Source organism: Parus major, chromosome 3 (assembly GCF_001522545.3).
Source record: "Parus major isolate Abel chromosome 3, Parus_major1.1, whole genome shotgun sequence".
Classification (NCBI taxonomy): Eukaryota; Metazoa; Chordata; class Aves; order Passeriformes; family Paridae; genus Parus; species Parus major.
In genome coordinates, this window is record NC_031770.1 from 44,198,901 (window position 1) to 44,220,029 (window position 21,129).

The 21,129-nt window shown below is 39.8% G+C and overlaps 1 protein-coding gene across 2 annotated transcripts; it reads right to left on the reverse strand.

Annotated features, from left to right (window-relative positions):
- Nucleotides 1-6,461: 6,461 nt before the first annotated feature.
- Nucleotides 6,462-20,317, reverse strand: GNG4 (G protein subunit gamma 4). Of its 2 annotated transcripts, none has more exons than XM_015623353.3 (3): nucleotides 20,043-20,317; nucleotides 13,561-13,666; nucleotides 6,462-7,242 (listed from the first exon to the last, which is right to left on the reverse strand). In XM_015623353.3, exons 2-3 carry the CDS (start codon nucleotides 13,654-13,656, stop codon nucleotides 7,114-7,116), a joined length of 225 nt encoding a protein of 74 aa, XP_015478839.1. In that variant the 5' UTR covers nucleotides 13,657-13,666; nucleotides 20,043-20,317; the 3' UTR covers nucleotides 6,462-7,113. The 2 variants fall into 2 exon arrangements, with proteins under 2 accessions (XP_015478839.1, XP_015478837.1); XM_015623351.3 differs by lacking the exon at nucleotides 20,043-20,317 and adding an exon at nucleotides 13,763-17,418.
- Between the last annotated feature and the right edge of the window lie 812 nt (nucleotides 20,318-21,129).

Below are 21,129 nucleotides of genomic sequence, written 5' to 3' on the forward strand. Positions count from 1 at the left end.
ACATGCCTGGTAAAGAGATAAGATATTGGGAAATTGCAAAGCAAATTTGCCACAACATTGTTTATAATTTCATTGTTATCTATCACTGCATAGATAATATTCAGGCTATATTTCATTTTAAATAATTTACATGACCTCTTGCTATTTTCCCATCGTGGTGCTTACCTTGCTCTAGGATGGATGTGCTCTGCTGGAGAAAGCACCAGGTGGCTGCTTCATTTGCTGCAGCAAGTGCAAAGTCAGTGAGGTGTGATCACAAAATAGGGGTTACAAGGCTAAGGGTCATCGCTGCCTGGGAGAACTGACAAGACCAGGAAAGTCACGAAGCTAAATCTTTCATGTTACTTTTTTCCCCCTGTAGTTTCTGTGTGTTCGACTTGCAAAAGGCATTCCAGTTTGTAGAGCTGAGGACTCAGAGCTGGTGGCTGAGCAAGTGGGAACATTGTGTGAGGTGTCGAAAGAGCTAACTCTGGAGCAGCAGGTACTCACAATCTGTCCAGGCTCTGCCTCAGCTTCCCACTGTAAGATGCAAATAGCTCCACCCTCATATTCCTCCAGGATACTGTGGAGAAACTTTGTGAAGCAACCCATGATGAGCACCACGAAGCAGCTCATCAGGGAACAGTAATACATGGAAAGCAGAATTTGTGAGTAGATCAGGCCTGGGGCTACACAATGAATAACAACACCAAAATAGGACAGACTAACTGCTCATTAACTGAGCACTGCCTATACTGTGCCTTGTGGGAATTCCTGCAGTGATGGTTCGGGATAGTAGTACATACAAATGAGAGAAGCAAATGGAATATTCATGAAAAAACCTACCTCTGACATTTCTTAAACAAGTGCTTAACTTGGCCTCTTTAATGATCTTTTAATGTACTTTTTTTTCATTTATTCAGATTCTGTTTAAATATCTTCAAATATATTCACACCCGTGTTGCAAGGGTTTGTTTAGCTGGTATGAACAGAACTGTAAAGAAATGTAATCACTTTTATGGCCTTCTAATTTCTATCTCATAGTTGTTTTCTGTAGTAATTTTCCAGAGTGTAAAGCAAACTCTCAGTACAAAAAGAGCACGTGAAGGCTGAGAAAGAAGACCTCAGAAAGGTTACTATCTATAACATTCTTTATATTCTCAAAGTTTCTATAGAGGATTTTTTTTCTCGAGAATCTTTGCACCTGAAGTTTTGTCATTTGATCTTTTAAGGGTTTGACTTATATGTTCATATCAGCACTGCAGGTATTTATACTGGAAACCTATTTATGTGTATTGTGGTCTGATGAGTAGGATAAAAGCTGGTATGCTCTCCAGGGAGAGAGCATACCTCTTGCCTCTCAGACAAGAATCCACAGTAGTGAAGGGTCTTTGCAACAAGAAATTTAAGGATAAAAAGTCAAGTGAGCCACACTAGCCAGAGACAGATCGCTACAATGTCAATATCTTTAAAGTTACTCCTACTTGAAAGGTTTTTTTAAAGTCACAATGGATCTTTTCTATAAAGTATGGCTTATTCTTTCCTTTTGCTGAAAATTTGTGCATGTCTTCAGAGTAAGTGAAGGGTGCAAGGATGCCACCTAAAGCCCAAGGACACAAGAAGGCATGGTGCAGTTAGAAGCTACACGACAAATACATTTTGTGGAATGGGTGATCTTTTGAAACACATCCTTATGCTGTGCCTAGTGTATTTTTCATAAAATTACATTCTAAGCATAAGCAGTGGCCTAAGCTCTCTTCCTGCTGCATTATTATGCTGTGGCATATGAGGAAGTATTTGGCCCAGACTCCAGTAATTTGAGAACAGCCTCCACCCCCAAAATAAAAAGCCCAACAGGCAGAAATGAAGTTTGAGTGTGAAGGAACAGAGCAGCAGTCAGTGAGATCTGTTGGGTGCTCTCTGGGCTGGGGGCTCACTCTGGCCTACAGCTGAGCCTTACTGCTGTTAGCAGCCACCTCACCTGCTCCAGGGAGCAAAGGGCACAACTGGTGTTTCAGCCGTACTGAGAAACAGGCACCCGAGTTAAACTGGAAAATGAGCTCCAACTGATACACACAACGACTCCCACAACTTTTGAAGGCATTTTTAGCCAGCCACCTGACCTATTTAGCCAAATAATGTGTTTGTCTTTTGTGTCTTCCTAAACTGAGCAGTCTGGAACTGAAGTTTGAGGTTTAACTGCACCCCAGCAGTGCAGCAGTGCCTAGCGCCAGGTGAAATCATACACAGTGCAGCCCACAAAAACAGGAGTGCTGGCTCTCTGATTCAGACAGTTTGTGTATTAATTGAGAATCCCCCTTTTGGTCATTGCTAGTTGGTATTGGTGTTTTTTTCTCAGTCAGCTGTTTATCACTTTATCGGTAGGTGGCAGTAATAGACGAGCCTGTGCAGCTTCTACTTGTAATAGGAATTTGGGAGAGAAAACACCCAATTTTAGGGTAAAGCTGCTCATTTTGTTTGTTCACAAGCGTGAGTGGTGTAAATGTACTTGACAAACTCAGACATACATCTTCCTCTAACAGAGAGAGAAGTTGTTCCCATACCAGTTCTGGTATTTATGGCTGTACTTAATTTAATAGTGCTATAAAGCTGGATTCAATTAGATGCAAATGTACATTATTTACATAAAGATTAAATGTGCAGGTGCCTGTAAAATTTTATGTAACACTTATTCTGGTAAGTTTGCACACTATTTTTCACACATTACTATTTAAGTCAGTCTAATGACTTTAAGTATTAGTTTCCTGTAAAAGAAGCCTGTATTTCCTGGGAACCACTCCTCCCCCAAGTTTTCTTTAGTCTCCTTGAAGAGACAAATCCATATTCTGATGCAGACCCAAAGGACAGCCATAATTATGGCATTTTCTAGGAAAACTATGTATACAGATTTTTATCCCTATATAATGAAAAGATAGGAAAAACTATATAATCAGGTCCTCTCAAAGCACATGTTTTGTTACTCCTTTGATATCAGAAACCCAGCTGGGTAAATGACTACCTTATTGAAGCTTAGGCTTTAATATGCACCTCTACAGACTGTTGTTCCCAAAGTGTTCTTTCCTTCTGTTGGAGCTGATCCTGCTGTAAGTCACTGCAAAAATGCCTGGTTACAGTATCATTATGCATAATTATTTACCTTAGTGCCACTGACAGCAAAGGTTGTATTTATTTTAACCTATGGTGTGGTGTAGAACAGCTTAGTGTAAACTTCCCTCCATATTTTTCTCCTTCTTTGACCATAATTTCATAGAGGTCATCTTAAAAAAAATGCCTATCAGCATCAGCCAAGTACCCTGCTACTAATTTAATACATGATATAGGAAGCAAATAAGGGGAATTTAGTATTTAATAGAGAGGAGGAATATAGTTTTTAGGATTGAAATGGTAGCATCTTAAATTCAAAGTAAACCAAGGAGATTAATCTGATGGAGGCAAAACAGCCAGCCCCACATGTGCTTCCAAGACATTACAATTTACCACCAATCCATTGGGAACTCTTATTTCATCAGAGCAGCAAGTTGGGATATGAAGAAAGGATTACTCAAAATGGTCAAACCCCCCTTGAATCCAATTCTGTTCTGAAGTTCTCACTCTGTGAGATGACAGCCCCAACTCACACAGTTAAGAGAAAGCACCCATTACTTTCTGGGCCTGAACTACAAATAAACAAGCATATTTATGACATATGAAATAGACACAGAGAGCAGTACAGTGTTAGGATGGCAGCAGGTCTGGTTTTGTTTTCATTTAAATTAGTAGGAATCAAATCAGACTGTTTGATGAAAATATAAACTCATTGCTTCAGCCTATAGGAAGCCTTTCTGTTAGATAAATTCATGTTTTGGAGAGCTTTGGGTTTTTTTTTATATCATTCTATACTTCATGATATAATATGTATTCATTATTTAGAAAAATGTACAATATCATTCAGATATTTTTGTGTAGAGGTGGGGCAACATGCTTAAGCATGAAACTCAAGTATCAATAGCAGATTATCCAAACTGTCTCAAAGGTCAAAGCAATACAAAATATAATAATGGCAAAGACATTTTATGGTTTGCTGGGATTGGAGGAAAAGATATTCTTTTAAATTTCTTTTAAGATTTTTGGATCAAGCTGGCATTGAAAAAAAAGCTAACCAGAAGATGCCGTTCTCCTTCAGAGAGTAAATTTTTTGATGGTGTTCTTAAGGAAAGTAATATACTTCCATGCAATTGAAAGCTGTTACAATTTTATTTGTTGTGTTGATCTTCTAAGTTCACCTCACCCTCTTCCCCTTCAAATTACTAATTTGCCAACAGTATATCTTCATTCAAGTAACTGGTAAATAAGGCCCAAGGATATTAGAGAAAGAGGTTTTGTTTTCCAGTAAGGAATTACGCTTCTACAGTTTAACCTCTTCAAACACATTATGGACATCTCCTAACATAAATATGCACTTTATGGTATTTAATGTATATATTTTTTTAAAATTGGAAGTACGAAATAATCTTAATAGATACATTTTCTTTTTTTTAACTTACTGAAATTTAAGAATTGATAAAAGAAGCCACAAACATGGGAACCAGCTGTTTAAAACATAACTCAAACACATTCACAACTCCTTGAAGAAAAATTTTGGAGAAAAACCTGAAGATCAAAAGAATTATATTCTCCTCTTGTAGTAATTCTGGACTTTTGTAAATGTAGCTCTTACAAGCGCGGATGATCAAAAGCACTGAAATGTTTCAATCTCAGGACGTCAGACACTAATCCTAATCAGAAACAGAAAGCAAAAGCAAGTTGTTTGCAATACTGTAATAAGCTGCAGCAATTTTGTTATTTTAGATGGGAACCTTAATGATGAGCCTCAAATGCAAGTTGTTACAAAGCCTTTGAGACTAAAGCTGTATGCCCTATATTCTCCTCCCATGCTGTTCCAGTTAAAACCATACATGCGGAAGGACAAATGAAAATGTTGCCATGGTGATCAGAGCAGTTACCAAATCATGTACACTGTAGGAAGGATTCCCTAAAGAACCTTATTAAGCATTTTGTTGCTCTTTTTTTTAATAAATATTTTCAGAAAGCCTTTTTTTTATTTCGCTGTCAATAAAATAGCTACTCAGTTAGCTAAACCCTATTTCTCTACCCTCAAAATAAAAGCACACCATACATATGGAAATAGTCTTGTTAAAAGTTAGGAATGAGATTCTTAAGCTGAAAACTTTGAAATAAGAGCCAAGAATGAGCCTACCAAAAATGAGATCTGTTCAAGATGCTTGAATGTTTTTCAGCATAGGTATGTCAAGCCTGGTAAGATACTGATGTCTTCAGCTGCCCAGTTCAAAAACCAAATCTTTAAATGGAAGACATCCCAAAAGCCTATTGATTAAAAGGAATATGGTTATGTAGGGGTTTTTTACAATATCATTGCATGTGAGACACGAGGTGAGCTCTGCCAGCAGCAGCAGCACTGTCCAAAGCCCCCTGTCTCGTGTGCCCAGACTAGTAGCTGAAGACAGTCTGGTGAGGCACATTATCCAAGTTGAATGGCAAAGGAAACAAAACCTGTACAATGCAGACATCTTGTATTTCCACTGCACAAAACAGTACAACAGACATTGATGGAAATTGCTAAAAATAAGCTAGAGAAGGTACATGCACTTCGGGGTAAATGCACATGGCTTTGTTCACCAAGCAGCCCTTTATAGCATCTATATTCAGTATTTAAGAACATCCCAAGGCCCTCAATTCCTCAGCTAGTTTTTGCCTTGGAGGTATTTAAGATGTTTATGGAATACAAGTTTGTGCAGAGGATGGGGGAAGCTTGATCTTTATTGGTGGCTGTTCAAAGTCTCAGCTCAGACTGGTGCAGTTCTCCAACAAAATTGTCTCCTGCCTTATGGGGCTGACTGATACACTGTACATATCAGGTACTGCAGTGAGACAAATGTCCTAATGCATCAGATTGGAAAAGAATTCACCTTTTTTTTTTTTAATAAGGAGAAGAACAAAAAAATAAAAGTCTGTAAAGTAACAGTTGCTTCCATCAGGTGCCTTGCATGAGCTTAATTTTACTTCATGAAGAAGGCAGCCTTATTTCACACCTCATTCTTTTCCTCTCACTGCACTTTAAAGCTGAAATAAAAAGAAATCCCAGAACTTCAACGAATTACTTGCTGACAACTTAACTACTCTGCAGCCACAAAATACGCAAATATAGTGGCTGTCAACACAGTGGTCTCGCTGCATATCCTAGAACAACGTTTATTTACCATTACTCTCCATCCCCATAAAGTCCTACTCTCATGGGCAAAAGCAGGTAGAGAGTTGCTCAGAAAATGTAATTCTTCCATCCCTGTGCTGTTCAGGGCAGTTTTACACCCCCACAGTAAAACCCTCAGGAACACTTATTTCACAGTTCAGTTTACTTTCTAAATAATTCAAATCATTGTAATTGAAAATAAGATACAAGCAACCACGTTTTTCTACAGTTTTATTGATGTAATCCTGGTGTGTGACTATACATCTCCATTCTGCTCATAGATACAATGGCACTTTACTAGGATTGTTTTTTGTAGTCAAGTTTCTTACAGTCTTCAGAAAACATATTTATAGACACCACTTACTGTATAAGTCCAATCATTCTAAACACTGTAAATCACTGGGACTTTTCCCTAGATAGTGCTACTTGAGGAAAAGGTCACACTACTCTCTTTAGATAGAAATTTGTAAAGGCAATTGAATTGAATTCACCTTCCAAAGAAAACAGGATTGTTAAAAATAGCTTCAAGAATTGGTATGACTCATTTAGGTCCCAGAAAAATCTATGACTGGCAAAGACATCTACAATTTGATACTGTACTTGATATTTTCATTAAGACCAAAAGAATGTTTATGAAGAACTGAAATTAAACTTTTACATTGCTCTGAAAGATAAGCATTACCTTGAATTTTTTAGTTTTTGGGGATTTTTTTTAAATTTTAGGGACTTTTTTTAACAGAAATTGCACTACCTTCCAAAAATATTGTAGTTATGGGGTAAGTGTTGACATCTGAAGAAAAAAATGCTAAAAGCATGCAACACTGATACCAAATTTTAGCAGATGACATTTTTAATTGAAAACTGCCTCAAAGGATAGTACAAAAGAGTTTCTTCTCCCTAAAGGGATTTTCAGATGCAGGTACAGGAATAATAAGGGGATCTTCTCCAATGTGTGCATCACAATATGCCAATAAATCTGCTGCAGCCTTGGATACCTAATAGAGGTAGAAGAGAAGAGAGAACTACTGTAACATTTAATTCTGAACCAATCTAAATTGCATAAATATTTTTTCATAGAACAAATGATAATGGAAGCTATCATAAAACAAGGAGTAGATTGCTTTATCCTTTTAAATATTAGACACATCTCTCAATTTGCTCTTCCTAGGACTAGTAATCCTTACACACTTTTATCTAACATAGTGACATAGATGATATCAATTGACATCATCCACATCAAGCTGTACCTCTCCATCAGAAGGAGGTCAGGAGCACATAGTCATTAAAACATTTATATGTTAATCACCCATAAGCAATAAGGATTCTCCTTGAAGTGTCTGTTTCTGTAGAGAAACCTCCTTCAGCTCTTACTCCCAATTCATTGGTTTTAAGGTTTTCCACACACACTCTCTCTCTGTCCTTTGTTCCTCTGGTGGCAAAATAAAAAGTTCTCTAGACACATGATCATGGGATTAAAAAGAAATAATAGATCACGAACAAAACTTGAACACCATGATTCATAGCTCTCATTTAAGCTAAATACTGCTCTTTTCAATGAAGCAAGACTAATGTCTTCTGCTCAGTAAATTACTATAAGTAGTCCTTTATTCACAGCATTCATTTAAACTTGAGCACTACACCTTAATATTTTTTAACTTTATATTTTTTTAATTCTAAAATAAATAATTCTCAAGTCTCCAAGTTCAGAACATGTGTTTTTGCTTACTGAAAAGTCTACAAAAATACAAATACATACAAAAATGTAGCAGTGTGTTGAATATTTGCAATGCAAGCTATGAAAAATGAAATATTAAACCTTATAATTTTTTCAGCTTTGTGCTGTAAGAATATTGGTGTCAGTAGGCCATAGTGATTCATTTATTTTTTCAAGAATTTAGAAAATATACACAATTTTTTTTTTGTTCTGCTCAGTCAATAAGATATTCACAGCTATCTGTATCTCTTTACTTTGGTGAATTATTGGGTTTTCAATATTCTGGTTGAAAAAATGAATTCTGGAGTCTTTACAAAGAAGTCTTTTCTTTGAGCACCATGACAGCTTGTCCCCCTTCCAACACCAAGGTCAGCATGTTTGCACAATTAGAGTGAAGAGAAGAAACAAATCACATTTCTGATATTTTTCTAGCAGGTGTTTCCTCAGTGTTAGCTTTAAGCTTCCCCATGCCCTGCTTGTTTGCACATGGACCCAGCCCATAGCAGGCTTCAGATCAGACCTATGAAGTCAATGGGTATTGAATCAGAATTTGCATGAAATTTGAATGAACTTCTGAAGACAGTTACAGACTCTTTATTTCTTTTTTTTTTTTTTTTTTAAATTTCTGTATGCCTTTGTAGAATGCTTAAACCTATGGAAAACCTGTGGTTGGCACCCCACAGTGCCAACTATAGTATGGACTATCCCCCTAATGGAGGATATAAGAGTGTTAAGGTTATTTAAAATTACTTTGTCTTTGAACTGGCCTGTAACAAAAGGGTGTCAGAGACACTACATGTGAACAGAAGGCTGCTGGGCACAGGTGAAACAGAAAACATAACATATCAGAAGAGATGTTCACAAGGACCAGTACTTCTCAAGAAAGAAGCAGGTAAAACAAAAATGCATGGAAAGTTACAGACCTCAAAGTACAAAGGATTGTAATGATTTTCCTGTAATGATCTTGTTTGTTCCATGCATGGGTAAAAAACATCAGCCCAAGTCTATTGCTTATCATTCAATGGAAGAGAAGTACAATTTCAGACTTCATTCTTAAAAGGGATAAACCCAATAATATAATTTCCTGTTTCTCTACATATTGTTGTGCTTTGATACAATATAATAAACAAAAGGGAGTTTCACTAGAAAAAGCTCTACATACATTTTTGTATCTAACTTATCCTGTAATGCTGGTAGGAATGTTGTGAAGCAGAGCAATGCCTTCACAGAATCACCTGGGTTGAAAAAGACCTTTGAAATTATCAAGTCCAGCCTTTGACCTAACACCACCTTGTCAACTAGACCATGGCACTCGGTGCCACATCAGGGATGGCAACTCCGCCACCTCCCTGGGCACCCCACTCCAATGCCCTCTCACCCCTTTCTGTGAAGAAAAACCCTTCCTTCAATGTCACAGTGTTTAAGTCACATTTCAGTTCGCTTTTAAACAAACCATAGTACAATTTATTTAAAAACAAACCTGCAACAAGAAACTGAGGAATATGATAATTGTCACAAACTAAACCCACACTAGACCATATATTTTCATTCTTTAAACAAATAAAATATTCTGAGGGGAAAAATCCTCCCACTGGGATTACAGGAGTCATAAAAGTGAATTATAACCATTTCTTCACTAAAAGTAGAGTAACTTAGGCCTGCACAGTGGAATAATGACCATTCACAACAGGGAGTTAAACGAGCTGATCACAGTCCAGGAGCGATGAAAACACGAGTTCCTGCAGCTGTGAGTGGTGTTGGCAAAGTCAGACCTGTGGCCCAAAAAAGAGCAAAATACAATACTGCCTCCAGCAAGTTTCCTGCTCAGTGTCATTATTGGGAAGAGCAGTGGTGGAAGGCCTGTGCACTGAGCGTAGCACCAAGGCTCCAGCAGGGGTGGCTGCTTTGGCACAGGCAGCACCCAGAGGTGTGGGCTGTGCTGTACATGTGGGTGTGCTGATTGTCCCCCTGTGCTATGGAAGGAGTTAAATGGAGCCCACTCTAGCACAGCTTTTACTCGCCTTTGGGGTTATTTGTAGCCCAGCATTGCTGGACAGCTTCAAAATAGCTCTTCTTAAGAATTAAAATAAATGCATGTGATTTGAATATTCAAATGAAGCTAACACATTTATCATGTCAGCTTTCCTACTCAATATGGCTTGGTCTGCAAATTTGAAGTAATTTATACATATTGCAGAAATGGCTAAAGAAAAAAAAAAAAAAACAGACTCCAGTTTGATTGATGAATTCTATCAGGAAGTTAACATTTCATTCTTAAAAAATCTTTTAAGGTGTATGGATTAGAAGAGATGGAATACATAGGTAGCACACTGATCTCACATTTTGTAGAATTACTTTTACTCTCCGTATCAAAAACCACATCTGGTTATCAAATTAACAAAAGGGAAAAACAAATCTAACAAAACACTCAATCCTGGTGCTTTAAAGAATTAGTCTCAGGAGGACTCTGAAATTTTACCATTACATTTCAGATTAGCAGAGGTGATAAAAACTGCCATAGTTAAAACATCCTGTTAGCTGCACTAATAATTATAAGCTTCAGTGACAGGGCAAAAGGCTGCAATTATGATGTCTTCTGCCTTGTCATGGATTGTGACTAATTACCATCATTGCTACAACACCACTCTGCTTATCCTTTACATCTAAAACAAAGAGATTCACACACATTTATTGGCATTCTCACTCTTCATCTCCCAACACTATTCAGGACCAGTTAGGAATACTTCCTATCTTCCTAAGGAAAAAGAAAACAGAATGGTAACTGATATGCCAAGTGTCTTAAATGTCAGAGCACTCTTGCTTTTCTGCTTGCAAAGAGAAGATTAAGTAGTGCTTTATTCTGAGAACAACTCTGATAAACACCAATACTACCTTTGCTTTCTCAATTTTACTGCTAGCATCTTTAGAAGACACATCACTGCACTAGTCACAAGGCCACTGTTCATCTGATTTACTTTGATTGTTCCTACCTAGGAATATGCATTTCCAGCTTCCTTCTTACTTCTGTTATAACTCTAGTTCTTTTGCCAGGTAAGACAGGTTCAATCATGATCCTTCTGGTATTCCTATGGTTTACAAAAAACCCACAGTAAACCTCCTTCCAACTACTGACCAGTAACTCTGTCCTCCTCTTTCGAGTCATCCTGTTTCTTTCTCACCTCAGCAGCGAGTTGTTTGTGGAACTTCAGAACACAGCACTGCTTTGCTGCTCTGACTGGCTAGAGGACTTAAGAGGACTCTTTAAATTAGTTGAAAAATCCAGAACACAGTGTGAAGTCAGCAACTATCAACCTACTTTTAACTACAACATTCTAATTGTGCAGACCGAACCCTTGCTGGTTACAGCAGCTACTGTGTTTGGGAAACAAAGTGCCTCTGCAGTAGAAAAATAAACAGGAACTTCTGATTTCCCCAGTCAATAACACAGACACATCTTCAATCTTGGCAATGTGGTCTTGCCTATTGTGGCAATAACAACTTGGCTATAGTTATTTGCAAAAGAGGGTTTAATTAAATTATTTGGAAAGCCCTGATCTTTTATTAAATGTCTAACTAGTTTAATCAGATGCAAAACACCAGGAAAAAAAAGGAAGCAAGTTCATTTATCTGCCTTTACAGTGATATTTTGAGAACTTAAAATCTCCTGCTGAAACCACTGGAAAGCCTCTTGGTAAAATTTGGCTGTGCTGAAACACACACTTAAGTGATTCAAGATTAAAAAGCCAAGCAGATTTTAAAGGAATAAAAAGTCAATCAACTGCTTTTCACAATCCCTCATATGCTTGTTCAAAGAAATTCTAGAAATCAAGGCATTTTTTTTTAAAACTTAGAAATCTTAGAAATCAAGGCTATATTTGTTTTATATTAGTATAGGAACCCTCTGAAATGTCAGATTTTCTTTGGTGTGCTCTTGGTCCCAGGCTGTTTCAAAAGGCAAACTAATTGCACTTTCAAGCTACCTGTTTTTTAGGTCTGCCACATTTGCTAATAACTGTGTTCTTTTCAATTAAATTGACAGCAAAAACAACCTGTGTCTTTCTTGCAGCTATGTCTTTCTTACATTCGTAATTAAGAATGTTATACACCCAACTAATGAAGCTATTTGCATAACTGACCTAATGATGTGGGACATGACAGTTACCACTGCATATGTGGAAGCAGGTTTAAGACAATCCACTAAGTATCAACAATTTCAAATGCCAATAAACTGGGCCATATTTTTCCAACCCTTTCCTCTGCCACCCACACCCTCCCTTGCCAGCTATGTTCAGGGAGCTGCAATAGGACCTGAGCTGGGACTGACCAAGGCAGACCTTCTTTTACTGCAGGAAACAAAAACCTGTCCCTGTGAACAGGTTATTTGGAAACAGGAATTTGTGACACATGAAGAAATAGAGAAACTACTTTTGCAAATTCAATGGTCTTACAGACCATTGCTAAAAACTGCCACAAAACAGAGTGACTGAAATTTCTTTTTTCATATGAGCAAGACTGACCACTCGTGGAATTGCACTAATATTTATGAATTGTAAATACTACTTTTCCAGCTGGTGAGTTTGTGATCTGAGGTTATTTTAAAAATCCTAAATGTATACTATACCTGCACTGACTGCATACAGACTTTTAGCACACAGGATGGATGGACAAACAGACTGCATTAAGACTACATGAAGATTTTAATGTACAACATTTCTAAATTATCCTACTGACATAATAATCTCAGTTATAGTTTGCAAAAACTCAGTTACAGTTTGCAGAGAACTGGGTCATTTCAATGCATTACTTTTTAAAGATGGAAAGACTAAAAAATTCTTCCATGTAGAGACTGGATTTTTTATCAAAACAAGTATTCCCTATATTCAGAGGCAAAGAGCAAAATAAATGAGCATTGCTTTCTTAAAAGGTTTTGTGGCATTATTAGCTTCTAGGTGCTTGGTATTTCACAAAATTTTAGCCTAGTGGAAAGCAGAATGACATGCAAGAATAATCCACAGGATTTTTTGGTTAAAAAAAATTAAAACCTGTGTTTAATAGTGCCTTTAATGATAATATTTCATGTATTTAGAGGTATGATGAAACCAAATCTTCACATACAACATGTTATCAAGTGTGAAGAATCATAACTTTGCACTCTGCAATCATACACATTCTTTGTGCAATGATGTGTGCACTAAAACTAAACAAAGCAAAGCAATTCAGCTTGTGTCATCATTATTCAAAAATTTTGCAATACCTTAAACACTTATTCCAATTCTTAAAGGAGAAAAACCAAGAAACCAGAGCTGCACTTAAATTCAGCTACAGGTGACAAAGAAGAACACCTGTGCACCTGCTGGCTGATTTTAAGTATTTCACAAAATACCTCTTTTGACAAATGTAACAGACACTCACACAGAAGCAGGCTTGAAGACAGGCTTTGGAAATCGCTTCACTAGAACCCACCAGTCAGTATGTAACCCACAGTACTGAATATTGTTTAATTGCTCAACACAGATTCTTGATTTCTGCATTATTAAAAGCATGCTGTTCCACAAACTAGTCAGTGAATTAAAAATCTCAACAATAAGTCTAAGTTTACCTTTATTCTATCCATGTATGCTTCCATTTTTAATTGCTCCACAGCTTTCCTGGCTTGAGAAATACTGGTAGTACTGTTTGACACTAGTTCCTTCATTTTGTTTTTCCTGGAAGAGACAAAGTTGAGACCATTTAAAGAAGGGGTGGGAAATGCAGCAATCACTGAGAGGAGTTATCTGAACTCTACCCAACCCATTGCCCACCACATCGGCACTGCCAGGCTGTTGGTCACGAATACACAGCAGACAGCATTTATTTCTGTTCTCTTGCTCCATGGCACCTTTTTGCATGACATATTTGCATCCTCAGTCGTCAGCATTCTGCCTGAATCCTGCAAATGACATACAAATGCAGAGCACATGACCATGACTTCAGTGTAAAAATGGTTGCCCTGGTTCACGTTGCCAACGCAGAACAGCTGCTCACAAACAGACCTTGCAGGCATTGCACAGTTTGGCTCCACGCCCCAGTTACACCTAGAAACATCAAAACAAGCTCAGAAATGTGTGCAGTGGAAACGAATGCCACACCGCTCCCAACGAGCATCAGAGAGAAATTGTAAGGTAGAGAATGAGTCAGAATTCTGACTATCAATAAAAGAAGTTTAGAAATGAGGTAACAAATCAAGAAGAAATAATGCAGTGGTTTCCAATGTTTAGCTTAGACATCCCCAGCCAAGTGCAAAGGTGACTAAACCCAGTACAGTATGCTGCCCAGGATAGGAATGCTTTACTTCTTAAGGGATTTGCAGCTCTTGGGAAGGGACATCTAGGTAAGGTATGTTAGCGTTTGGTTCTGTGGCACTGCTACTCCCTGAGGGATGAGGCGTAAATCAGCTCAATATCCAGCAGTCCTCAGCACTGTTACCAAATGAGTAGAGACACATTCAGACCTTGACTAACTTACAATATTATTTATGCCAGAGGTGGTCTGCGTGTTAGACCCCCTTGTGCTGACACCTCTACGCAGCACTGGTCCAGCACAAGGAACAGTCACTATTTTGAAGTCACTGGAGGTTGGACCAAGGCCACGTGGAAAGATGATGGGCTACAGATGTCCTAGGCAGGTCGCAGACTAGCTGTACTACCTAGTAAGATGATGCTGAGGTTCCAATCAGGCAACATTCTCCTGTGGTCCTTACCACAAGTGCCACCTGCAGCCAGATTAGTCTGGCACCAAGCCTCAGAAGCCAATGCAAAGTTCAACAAAATGCAAAGGACACGGGATGTGAGAGGCAGATGGGACACAGGAGAAAAACACACACAAGGAGGCATTTTGCACTGCTGCTAAAGCAGTTTTAGGCTCAAGCCTTTCAAAATGAATACTTCCAGCTTATTTCTGGATAAGAAGCAAATACCTAGAACCACACAAATTTCTTTTCTTGAACCTTGATAGCTTACCTGATCCAGTCACTGGGGTGTAAGATACAAACAGGAAATAAAGTAGGACGCTGGAAATGCTCTTGTAAAAAACCTGTATGTAAAATGTCCCTGCTAGACACAAGAGAAATACACAATCCATAGTACAGAAAGAATGGAGGAATAATTTTTTAACTACTTTTATTTTGCAAAACACAAATGCTCAGAGACAAGGCAAAGCCAGTTGTTTCTTCTCACAGCCTGGTATGAAACAGAGTGCTTCTAAAAATCAGTAACCTGTGCTGTAAAACAGGATGGTGGAACACATGTGCCATGGTGAGCCATGCTCAACACCAATTTGAAGAAACAATAGAATCTTTTTCTTTCAGGTCTAGTGTAATTCAAGGCAGGGAAATGCTACTTTAAAATATATTAATTGTGCCAAACAAAACAAGAGCTTTAACATATGCCAAGACAAAGAACAGGTTTTCTGCCTATACATGTGTCATTTGAATGTAACACAAGTTTCCCCCTTGCGTGCTCTGATGAAATAAAATCATGTCAGAACACAGCAGGTTCTTTGTCTTCATCTTTGTTTACCATTTTTAAACTCATATTCCTCACAAAGCAAAGGACTGAATACATGTGGAGGAACTGGCTTTGCATAAAATGCCACGTACCATAGAAAATCCACAACCAAGCCACAGCCTCCAATCAATTTTGAGATGTGTTTTGACTTGCAGTGGAAAGTCAAACAGCAGAAAGGATACAAGACATTCACAAAAGAAGAAAGTTCTGAATTACAGCTCATCTCTGAACTTTATGTTTGACTCAACCCCCTCACTTTTAAGTATCAACCTACCCATAAAAATTAGAATAAACACGTCTAGCTTTGTTTACAAAATGATACCCCCACAAGAGTGAATCACTTAAATTTTATCATCTACACATCTACCTTACTAATGATCACAAAGTCAAAAAAAGTCAAAGTAGAGGCCCTTCTACATTTGCTACATAGATTTAAATTAAACTGAATTAAGCAACTGCAACTCCTTGAACAGTCCAGAGAATTCCAAATCTCCCATTTTTTCTGGCAATTCATTCACTCATAGTGTAAAAGCTACAAACATTAGTGACAGACAATTTGAACTGTCACTGACTACAACAAAGTTGGCAAGAACACAGGTCATAGTACTTCCAGCCAGTGTTTAAGCATTTACAGAATAAGGATTGAGTTAAGTCCAGAGCAGAATTTTGAAAAGGCTATTAGGCATAAAAATGCTTCTAAAAATTCAAACCATGTTTCTAAAGCAATGCCACAAAGATAATATATCCTTACCTATATTCTAAAACACCAAATAGGAACATTTAAAAAAGAAAATATGTATCTTGCCTAGTAAAGCATTTCACAGTATCAGAAAACAACCAGAATATGAGGCTTCATAAAAAAATAACTTTAAAAACAAAAAAAGTCTGGCACTAGGCATTTCAGACACTGGAGAAAATTTCCACTTACCCCCAGCAAGAGGTTTGTTTATATTCTGAAGCATAAACATTTGTTCTGTTCCAAATCCTGTTCCAACCTTGGCCTTTACATGCATTTAAATATTTAACTACTGTATCTCTGGAAGTGTTTAGCATCCGTTTAAGTATTTAATTTCAATTTTTTACAGACAGGCCTGGTTCCTTAACTTTGTGAGGCTGACTTCTCCTCACATACCAAGTTACACATACCTCTACCTTCTCTCACTCTCTGCAAACACATTACATATCTGTGCATCATTTAAGGCCTTACTACATGTGGTGTGATGACGAAAATGAGAATTGCACTCATTTTCAAACCAGGCTTTGATAAAGGTCCTTATTGCACACAAAGCTTTGTAGTGACACTTGATTTTGCTCTCCTTAGGATCTATGATAATAACCTTAAACTTAATATTCTTTAATGAAATAAAATTGTTACTTAGAAATAAAGCTCTGGAGAGAACAGAAATTTTAATTACAAGAGAATCTATTACACACCCATCCTCTGGAATGTGAGGAAGCCTCTCCTTCAAACACCCTCTTGCAGGATGTGTTTGGTCTGAGGCTGCAGCCTGACAAATGGATCTGATCCTCTCTCTTAAGATGACACCTCTTAAACTGTCCAAGTATTCTCTAAGCCTTTATTCCCAGAGGAAGGCACATTTATCTTTGTATTGTACCTTGGTGGGCAGTCTACAGGAGCATGGAATGGTTTGTATTGGAAGGCTCCTGCAATGAGCAGGATCATCTACTATAACAAGTTGCTCAGGGCCCTATCCAGCTGACCTGGAATGTTTCCAGGGATGGGGCATCCACCACTTCTCTGGGTAACCTGTTACTGTGTTTCTCCACACTCACCATACTTTTTTTTCCCCCTTATATCTAGTCTGAATCAACCCTCTTTTAGTTTAAAACCATTACCCTTTGTCCTTCCACAACTAGCCCTGCTAAAAATTCTGTCCCAGTTTTTCTCTTTTTATTATTTTATTATTGTTTATTATTTATTATTAATAATTATTTTATTATTAATTATTTTCTTATTTAACCCTCTTTTTATTACTGAAGGGCTGCAATAAGGTCTCCTTGGAGCCTTTGCTTCTCTAGGATGAACAACTCTAACTCTTTCAGATATTCCTCATAGGAGAGGTGCTCCAGCCCCTTGATATCCCTTCCCTGGGCTCGCTCCAACAGGTCAATGTCCTTCCCATGCTAGGGACCCCAGAGCTGGATGCAGTGTAGGGTCACACCAGAGCTGAGCAGAGGGGCAAAATCACCTCCCTTGACCTGCTGACCACACTGCTTTTGATGTTTAAAAAGAGCAACTCCTCCCCATCGTTTGAATTACCTAAAACCCCTTGAACCAGAAATTCTCAGCTGGGTTTGCTCATTCCTGGCTGTTTTTACGGTGGATCAATACAGGCACACACACAGGTCCTGATAATCCATGTAGTTACAGTAACTGTGCTATTGAGCAGCCTACTTGCAGTCTACATGTTACTGCTGCAGCCAACAGACCTGGATTATACAGGAGCTCATTTATCCAGCGCAGTTTTGTGCAGCACACCCAGTTCATTGACCTGGTCTCTGTTGACTCCTCTTTTTAGGGGAACACTGACCATGCTAGCAAAAAACAGTGACAGCAGCTACACAGCCTCTTTTAGCCAAACAGCTTCTGCTGACTGGCACCCCACACCAGACAGCCCTTTCCTAAAGCATCACTCCTGCAAGCTGCGCATCGACAGCCTCCCTGCCAGCTGCATTTTCTGGTGTTTTGTTTACCTCACTTCATCCTTTTTCTGGGTGCACGTAACTCTTGTGTGCCGAAGTTCCTTATTTCCCAGGCTCCTAAAAATGCTTGTGAAGAGCAGCTTTTCCTTTTTCGTTTTTACAGTGGATGATTGTACCCAACAGCACTTCAAAGGCAAATTTATCTTATGATAATGCAGAAAGCTGCATAAATATTTGCAGGTATAGCTTGATGCTGCATTGGGGTAAAGAGTGCAACCTTCGCTTACTAAACATTATAAATACTTGCTGGTAAAATGCAGAGAAAGTCTAAAAACTTGAGTAACACAGAAGCAAAACTGAATTTTCAAGCTCTTTGGGATGGATTTCTATAAGCATCAGGGAAGAAAAGATGCAATTTCCCCCCATCTAGCTTCAAGTACAATCTTAAAATGCCATACCATAAAAGTGACCTCTAGAATTCAATCTAAAAAGCCCTAAACCAAATTGCTGCCTTAATCTAAAGCGATGGATCCAAAATTACTATATTAGAGAACCTAGGGCTGACAACTCTGAAGAACACCTCCCACACAAGCTCCGTACTTCTTGGACCACACAGCTCAATAGGAAAGTTAACCCAATCATTCAACTAAGTCCCAGTGACATTAGTGGGAATCATCTCTGGATAATGACCTGTAAATCACATCCTAAATTGAGGAAAGATCATCACATTTAATTATCCACTTGCAGGAACATAAACAGCAAAATTTACAGCCTCGCGGCTGTTCAATGCCAAACGGGTATACCGAAGAAATTAAAAGGAAAAAAAAAACCCACAACCAAAAAAAACCAAAAAGAAATTGAAAGAAACCCAACTTTCCCTGCTATCTCAGTGCTTACTCTAAGATTTACAGCAACTGATGTAGCTCAGTAAAGAGAGAGGGAAGCTAAGGAATCCTTCTCTATTTCATGGCTGCACAAAGGAAAACAACAAAATTACTACAGCTTTTCACTCCATCTCCTAAGGAGAAGCTTAGTAGTAGAAGCAGAAATTATTAGATTAAAGACAAGAACGATTGTTCACGATAAGGAAAGAATGCAATTTTCATACCATAAATGTGGTGACTTTGAAAATAACTTCTCATCTAACTGCAAATCAGCGAAACTCCAACAGCTCAGTTCTCATCTAACACATACAGTCCTATATCGAGTCCATTGTCAAGTTCCAAATATTCTTGCTGTCATATCCAAATTTTTACTCAAAAATATGATCTTGTTTCTCAACATTAAAAAATCAAAGGAAACAATGGTTGAACTAAAGTGATATTTCCCATAGACAATATTTTCGTCCAGTATTATTTATCATCAGCATACAGGTTACGTGAACATATAGCCCAGCAAACCATCAGATTTGGAAAGTCTGAGGCAGAAAGATTATTCCTGGCTACTCTTTTACCCCTTTAGCTAATTTTGAAAGCTAGCTGTGAGCTTTCAAAGAAGTAGACAGGGAATTTTGATTATTCCACTCGAACCCCGCTTACACCTATGTGAACAGAATTGTAACCCACAAGGTAGGGAGAGCGCCTGCGGGAAGCTCGGCACTGCATCTCCTGCAGGGCAGAAGCGTTTTTCAAGTTGTTATTCCGAGTTTTCTGTCTCACTGCACTGCCCTAATGGCTCTGCTGTGCAGCAGCTCCCAGCGCCACACATCAGCGATCACCGCCAGCAGCAGCCGGGCAGCGGGAGTTGTTCCTCCGTCAGCGCCAGCCAGTCCGCAGGAAAAGCGGACACTTCCTCGAGCCTTCGCCCCAGGCAGCTGGCGGAGGAGGAAGGAGCACGCCGGGCAGAGACCCCCTCCCCGCCGCCCGCGGGATACCTGGGCTCGGGGCGGGTTCTCGGAGAAGGATGTTCCCCGCCGGTGCCAGCGACAGCGGAGCCCAAAGCCCGACGCCGACTCCTGCGGATACCCGGGAAACTCCGGCTCGCGCGGCCGCCGCCTGCCCTCGTCTATCCGCAGCAGCCCACGGGAGCAGCGGGGCGCGGCCCCGAGGGTTTCCCAGGACACCGGCGCCCACCGCGGCCACGGCGAAAGCCCCGCGAGGAAACCCCGACCCGCCCTGCGCTGGGCGCCCCTCCCGGCACCTTCTCCCGGCCGGCCCCCGGGCACTCCCTCCCGCTGTCCCTCCCTCTGTCCCTCCCGCTCTCCCTCCCTCGCCGTGAGGGGCGGCCGTGGCACATGGCGCGGCGGGGCGGGGCGGCCGCAGGCCCCGCTGCCACCGCCCTCACGCTCGGCCTGCCTCCGGCCCTCCCCATTCCTGCCGCAGCCGTCTCCTGCCCCGGCTCCAGCAGGCGCTAGGGAGCGAGGGATCGTCCAGCTATTCTCAAAGAGAATCACAGATCACAGAAACAAAGTCAAGGCGGTTGGAAAAAAACTCTGAGATCATCCAGTCCAACCTTTGATCGAACACCACTCTCTCAACTAGACCGTGGCGATAAGGACCATATCCAGTCTTCCCTTAAATACATCCGGGAACAGTGACTCCAGCACCGCCCTGGGCAATCCATTCCGAAGTTTAATCACCCTTTACGGGAAGAAATTCCTTCTACTGTCGAAACTGAACCTCCCCTGGCACGGCTTGAGGCCATTCCCTCTCATCCTATCACTCATGACCTGGGAGAAGAGTCCGGCCCCTACCTGGCTACAGCCTCCTTTCCGCTGGTTGTAGAGAGCAATCTTTGCTCTGCTCCAGGCTAAACATGCCCAGCTCTTGCAGCCACTCCTCACAGCACCCGAGTTCCCTTCACCAAGTTAATTTCCCTTCTCTGGACAGGCTCAGCGCCTCAGTGTCCTTCCTGAACTGAGGGGCCCAAAACTGAGCATGGAATACTCAAGGCGCAGCCTCAGCAGTGCTGTGCACAGTACAGTCGCTGCCCTGGTCCTGCCGGCCACACTATTGCTGATC

Coding starts and splice junctions, on each gene's coding strand:
- GNG4 (XM_015623351.3), bottom strand. CDS start 14,004: ATGCCTGCAAGGTCTGTTTGTGAGCAGCTGTTCTGCGTTGGCAACGTG. Junction 13,667..13,762: donor AGCCTGGCAGTGCCGATGTG/GTGGGCAATGGG, acceptor TGTCTCTTCCAG/GAAAAACAAAATGAAGGAAC. Junction 7,243..13,560: donor CATACATGGATAGAATAAAG/GTAAACTTAGAC, acceptor TACCTCTATTAG/GTATCCAAGGCTGCAGCAGA.